The sequence below is a fragment of the Malurus melanocephalus genome, unplaced genomic scaffold (assembly GCF_030028575.1).
Source record: "Malurus melanocephalus ecotype Western Australia unplaced genomic scaffold, MMel_1.1 scaffold_202, whole genome shotgun sequence".
In the NCBI taxonomy this organism is placed as follows: Eukaryota; Metazoa; Chordata; class Aves; order Passeriformes; family Maluridae; genus Malurus; species Malurus melanocephalus.
Genome location: NW_026623434.1, coordinates 667592 through 674130, shown reverse-complemented (window position 1 = coordinate 674130; position 6539 = coordinate 667592). Strand labels below are relative to the sequence as shown.

The following is a 6539-nucleotide window of genomic DNA, read 5'->3' as shown; positions in this document are numbered from 1 at the left end:
TGTGAATTCCTCCCTCAGAGACACACTGCCAGTAAACAACATCTGCAACAAGGTTTCTTATTCTCTACAGCTTTTCCCCAGAGGTCCAGTCTGGGGTAACTCGGCAAGGCAGCTGCTGTAGCTCAGCCCTTCAGCACAATTGCCATCCCAGTTATCCATAAACATTCCTCCTCAAAGGAGCACTAGGTCTGCTTCCCAAACTGCTGTTTTGAAATCCTGTTCCTGATATGGCAGAGAACCAATTGTTATGGGAGTTCAGGCACTTAGTCCCTGCTAATACACTCTGAATGCAGCCCACTGCCCTTGAAAAGAAAATCCATGCCTTGGGGATGCTGCTGTGGAGGCCTGGCTTTGCAGATCCCTATCAGCTCCCTATGATCACCAGCTGCCCATTGGGAACTTGCTGACTGAAGCCTTTCAGGGTGAGATTCCAAGAACTTTGCTGGATGAGGAGAGGGATCATAGCAAATTCGGTTTTGTTCSATCAAGTTTCAAGCCAGCAGGCAATACTGTGGGACAATTTTCAAAGAGAAGGCAAATTCTACGTACTTGAGGCTGAAAAGAGAAATATTTACTGGTAATATTGTTCATTGCAGTAATTTAACTGTATTTTAATGTGAGACTGGGGAAGAATGGCTGAWTTGACCACATAGAATTAAAATGAGGAAATGGAGCCTGTATGTTGATAGAGGGGCAGCATTTTTATCTTTGGGTATAGCTGTTTTTTAAGTGTTAGGCAATTCAGGAATACACAAGAACAATAGTCATAATCCCACAGAAATGCAGCTCCACAAAGCAGAGCTGGCCCTGGGAATGCCCCCTGGGCTATGAGATAACCCTGGGCAGAGGATTTCAGGTTCACAATAAATACTGCACCAGCTGTACGACCATGGGGTCAGTTTCCTTACCTGATAGTGTCATTCCCATAGCAACCCACGTCCCCTATGCCCAGATCATCAGCCAGCAACAGGACAAAGTTTGGCTGTGTGATGGGGGAAAGCTGTGTGAGTGCTGCCTGCAGAAGCAGACCAAGAATCAGGGGTGTAAGCAGGGGTGACCTGAAACACAGAAGAAGGAAAGAAGCCAAAGAATTGGTCACTCACCACTCCCCAGCACATGGCCACAGACCTTCCCAGGTGAGCTTGGCTGCAGCCCAGACCTCTCTGCCCAGACACCCAGGGTGTGCTAAGTGTTTGTCATTTACCCGAGCAGAAGWAATGAAGAGGAAAATTTCAGGACCATAACTTTAAAATCGCTTTTCCTGATTGTTTCCAAGTTTCCTGTGAGCAGTCTCACATGGGAGTTTACATGTGGTAGTTGACATACAAGCGATTTTCCTTCAGTGGCTTGGGATGTTCTTTAAAAGTTTGTCCGGGAAACTGAAAATGGGATCAACTTCCTCTGACATCTTTTTTTGCCCAGACTGGACCATCGGGTTGTGAAAAAGTAAGTAACAAGTAAAATAAACAACAATCACATTGTGAGCATACTTTATGCTATGAGAATAAGAGTAAAAAATGCTACTCTTTTATAACATAGTATTACATCATTATTAAGCTTCATTCACTCTAGATCTAAGTATGATRTAACAGTAACTCATGATTTTTTTTTCTTACCAATGAGATGTTAGTTTCCAAATCATTTCTGCATTTGGAGYATTCAAATCCTGTAAAACCAAGAGTACCTTGTCATAGTTACATCTTCCTAGTAGGCACTGCAATAAAAATAGATTAAAACCTTAATCAAAGCCTGTTAGCATTCTATTTTATTTACTCCAGTGTGCCACAGATCAGACCCTAAATGAAGAAGAATAAAGGCAGTAATGTTATTTTTATGGTTAGCGCTTCACTTATCAGAGGAACTTTTCTTTTTGTGTGGAGAAATTTATTTCAAAATACCAAAATAATTCTCTTTTCTTACATAACTCATCTTTGCAAAAAATACTTACTGTTCAAAAAGAAAAAAGCTTTTTAAAATCCAGTCTTCAATATAATTTATTTTTCTGTGATCATAGAGACAGTAGCAGCCTTGTGCTTTCTTACACAATGTGCTGAGTTTCCTTTCAGGCTTGTAAGAGGTATTTTTAGTTGTGGAAATTCTAGTCATCTTCTTCCAACAATTCTATTTTCTTAGAAGAATTTGTGACCTTTTGTTATTTGAGAATGAAGAGGTTTCTCTGGGGCTTTTCCTTTTGCAGTGGGACAGTGAGACAAACTGCTTAAAGACTTTGAAGTAAGGGACAAATGAGTTTGGTTCAAATGCTTTAAAATAGACTTCTTTTAAATCTATCCCATGCCTGGCTGAACTGTCTCAAGCATCTCAATTTTATAAATTATGTTTGTTTCATATTTATTTTTGTTTTCCAGAAACGATGTGTTAAACAGTTTAGTTACTATCCACAGTGCTTACATTTTATCCATGAAGATTACGAGCTTTGATGGGAAAATTCAAATTTCTATGCTTAGAAAACAGCRATCCAAACATTTGCTTACAAGCACCAGAGCTGATGCAGTGTTGCTATCTGCAGACACTCAATTTCCTGCATTGGAGTTTGTGCCTTTGTTGCATCCTAAGAAGTTACAGGAAAAGGACTGGAAAACACCACAGCCATCTTCTATATAAACATACTGTGTGCCTCCAAAACAGCTKAACTAAAAGGGAGTTGGAATTAATCAGATTTAATTGTGCAGTTGGTTGTCACTAATTGCTTGTGTTTCGCAGTAGAGAGACACTGATTTTAAGCACAGCCTGGAGCTGGGGGCTGAGTTTCCCCAGAAACTGCCAGTAAAATAGCAGGCAATATACTGAAAACAGTTACTGATATTATACTGACTGCTATTATCCCTTTCAGTGAAAGGTGATGGGAGTCCAGGCAGACAAACTGCAAACAGTCCCCTTTGTAGTCTGAGCGGGATTCGGCTTAAAGCAAATCTCTTTCCTCCCTCTCCCATTGTTGACCCTCCCCCAAAATAATTTCATTTTTATCCCTTTTCATTTTAATAATCCCGGGGGTATAGCTTGTATATCTTTCATATTTTATCAACTGTCCTCCTGTATTGATTCAAATTTTATAATCAGTATTTACCTTTCCAAAAAAATACTTACAAGATGCCAAAATCCCAGTTCAAACCAGTTTGCATAAGAGAAAATATTCATATTTTTAGATGCACTTATATACATTCTTCTTGAGAACAGCATTCATTTGTGGCAGTAACACTCAGTGAAAAGTCACACAGTTCATACCCCTCAATTCAGTACTCCTCAATCTGTGAATATGTCTTTTATAAATTCCTATTTTGAAGACTTGATACAGATAAAAGAAAACCCAGACTTGTAAACAAATTGCCTGCAGCTCTTACTTTGTACATAGCCTTGTATGAGAATAATGTTGTAAAGGAAAAAGCATTTTAAAAACTTCCTTGAGATATTTTTATCTACAGAAGAAAAAAAAAATCCAAAGAGCCATTTAACTTTCCCTTCATATTTCCCAGCATAGTAAAGGGAGGAATACAGTACCTGGTCCAATTTTGTTCAAAAAGCAGGCAGCTGATAGACTGGCGACTTAAAACCATTCCAAATTTTTTTCAGCACAAGGACTGCTGCTACAGCACAAGGATTTCTGAAGGCAGTCCTGAAATGTGCCCTAGCTGCGCGTCCCACAGTTCACCACAGGAAAAGCGTGCTGTGCCAGAGCTTTCCAGCAGCTGGATGTTCTGGCTCATGGTGGAGTCTCTCAAGCTGCACGTCCCCTGTCCCTCTGCTGTTTGCTCAACTCCGACACTCACACAATATCGCGGGTCAGACAGGGGAACACCACAGACGTGGCTAAAATGCTTTCTGCCTCACCACCGGCCTCCCAAGGGACAGGAACAATCTCCTTCCAGTCTGAGACACTCCCGTGAAATGCACTGCAAATTACAGCTCCCAATAAACCTCACTTCCACCCGGGAAAAGGGAAAATCGCTGCACTTACCGAGCGGCAATTCCTGGGTGTAGAAGCAGCAATTGAGCTAATTTCTTCACTTCACGGCAATCCTGAGTGCCTGCAGCAGTGAGGTGGTTATCTCTGCACATGCAGGGAGAAATAGTTCTAGGGTGGGGAGGAAATGCCGGTGAGAGGCTTGGATTTGCTTTTTCAGAAAATGAGTCATTCAGCTTCACTTCTGAGTGCTGCCTGTTTTCTAGTCATCGCTCAAAAGGAAAAATTAAGGTTACACGCTGGCTAATGCTTGCTTTCTTGATTTTTCTTATTTGAGTCCTGTTGTGCTGAGTGTTTTGGAACAGCATGAGGCATTACCCAACAGCAATCTTGCTTTACTGAGAGACAATTTCCTGCATTTTTATATCTCAAAAGAGAAGGGAGATGTTGTTATGAGTTGCTGGTATCAATTGCAGTGCTCAGGTTGGATTGCTAGTGGAGTTACTCCAAGGCAAGTTACAGCACCGTAGGTGATCCCTTCCCTGCTCACCACATTGGCATGATGCAGTGATTACAGCCAATATGCATGTGAGAAGTGATGTGTCTGGTTTTCCTTTTCTCAGTGCCTGCTTTCTGATCTCCATCTGTGTCACAGAATCCCAATCTATACCTCTCTGGTTCCCATTCCCCTCACTGAGCCCTTAGCACTGCAAGGATTCAGTAAGGTCCATAGGATTTCTTGTTGTCTGATGCCCTCTGCTGCTGCATATTTTGTGAAAAGAAACACCTGAGCTGCTTTGGGGTTTTTTCTGTCCAGGTTGCAATCAATCCTGCTGACAGAGAGAGCCTCTTCTGCAGCTGGGGAAGTCTCTACAGCTTTCATATTCTTGTGTTATTTCCAAGGCTTCTATAGAGTTTGTAACAGAGAACCACAAACTATAGCTGCTATGTTATTTACTAAATTTAGAATACATCAGAAAATGGAATGCATGTCTGCAGTTACACTTTGCTGACTTTTGCACAGCCCTCTTTAGTGACAGAAAGAGCCAGACCAGTTTGCTGCTCTGAGTAGCACTTKTTGAAGTCTGGCTGCTGGGAATTGCCACCTGGGCACACCTACGGTATTAAAGAAGGGAGGGTTGTGCTTGTGGTCTAAAGACTTTCAGAGTGATAACTTGTGCCCATTTTGGTGTTGGATCTTTGAAAGAGTGAAAGGTGAATGCCCTCTTGCTGCCATCAGCTTAAAGATGACATTTTAAAAAGGTCTGGCAAAGCTAATTCTGTTCCCCACCACTGCACTGACTTTGCCCTAGCTAGTTTTCTGTGGGGAAACATTTTAAAAGTCTGTATATTTTTAGAATGTAGAATGAATGTTGAATTTTGCAGAAACTTTGCATATTCCTGTCTTTTTACCCTCGTTTTCTTTCCTTAGTTCTTGAGGCAGTAACACACTCTGACCGCATTAAAGTGCTTCAACATCTGAGAGCTGAAGGCCCAAGTTGGCGGGGTTTGATGTAGGATATGATGATTACGAGGCTCCCTCTAGCGATTACTGCCTTATATTTGTTTCAGACTACAATGGTTCCACTCTCCACCTTTCTAAAAGCCATTGCACAAGGATGTTATGGTGTTATTTCTCGGAACTGTGATTTAAACCAGGCCTTCAAGGCTCTGAAYGCCCGGGAGCAGTTGCAGAGCCTCACCTGGACCTGCAATACAGGTGTGAAACACTGGGAAGAATCCTGGCTCCTGTATTCCAGGACGGCTCTGCCACAGGAGCCAAACTGCAGGAGGTGGGGCTGCTTTAAAAGTGCACTCCAGGTCTGGGGTAAAGCAGTGATTCCGATGCTCCMATTCCTGTCTAAGGCTTGACTTATCTAATGGCTGGTAAGTAATGCAACTAATATGCTTAGAAGGGGTAATGCCATTAATTGTCCACATGGTTTCCAATAGGACACATGATCCAGTGCTGTTTCCTCCTGCACCATGGAATGGGTTCGTATCACCTGGCTTTCACTACCAAAAAAATTAATGTTCACATCTAAGCCATGCAGACTCTGTGATCAATGGTGAAAGACAGTCACATTGAGGGCAATCCAGCTGTCCTCTAATGCTATTCTAGGATGAGATGAAACACCCTTTGAAGGTTTCAGTCTGTCTTTAATGCCTGTACAGAGAGAAATTTGTATGGCTCTGTATTGAGGGTGGATTGAAATTGGTTAAAGTGATATCAAACCATACTCTTTGTCATTCTACTAAGAGCCCAAATTAATACTACCATGCAAAAAAAATTAACAAAAGGTATTTTTATTGCAGCATTTTCAATAATGTTCTAAAAGTTGAGTTAATATTTTTTAAGGAAAACAATCTGATATGAATTAAATAATCCTACTATTAGAACAAGGCAGACGCCTTTAGTTTAATTTCTAAAACCTCTATACTTGTTATTCTCTTGGGACTGAAGCTATTAAAACTGAAGTATTTAGTTGGAGTTTCAACTGGAATGGAAAAAAGCATAACCTAAAATGTCAGAAGAGTAGAAAGTTAGCATTTGGTAGAAGATATATCCTGTATTGCATTTTTGGTGTGTATTTCTTGAGACATCCAACTGCAAGGCCTA

The 6539-nt window shown here is 41.2% G+C and overlaps 1 protein-coding gene across 5 annotated transcripts in view; it reads right to left on the bottom strand.

Annotated features, from left to right (window-relative positions):
• The window catches only part of LOC130577904 (arylsulfatase D-like), a 29557-nt gene extending 25394 nt beyond the window's left edge, over positions 1-4163 (bottom strand). Inside the window, exons 1-3 of one of the 5 annotated variants that reach the window (XM_057373572.1) lie at positions 3974-4163; positions 1617-1666; positions 909-1058 (exon numbers count right to left, since the gene is read on the bottom strand). In XM_057373572.1, coding sequence (XP_057229555.1) covers positions 909-1058; positions 1617-1642 — 176 coding nt within the window. In that variant the 5' untranslated portion in view covers positions 1643-1666; positions 3974-4163. Of the gene's footprint in view, positions 1-908; positions 1059-1616; positions 1715-3516; positions 3894-3973 lie in introns of those variants that run through there. The other 4 variants (XM_057373570.1, XM_057373576.1, XM_057373571.1 and 1 more) reach the window with 4 other exon arrangements.
• Between the last annotated feature and the right edge of the window lie 2376 nt (positions 4164-6539).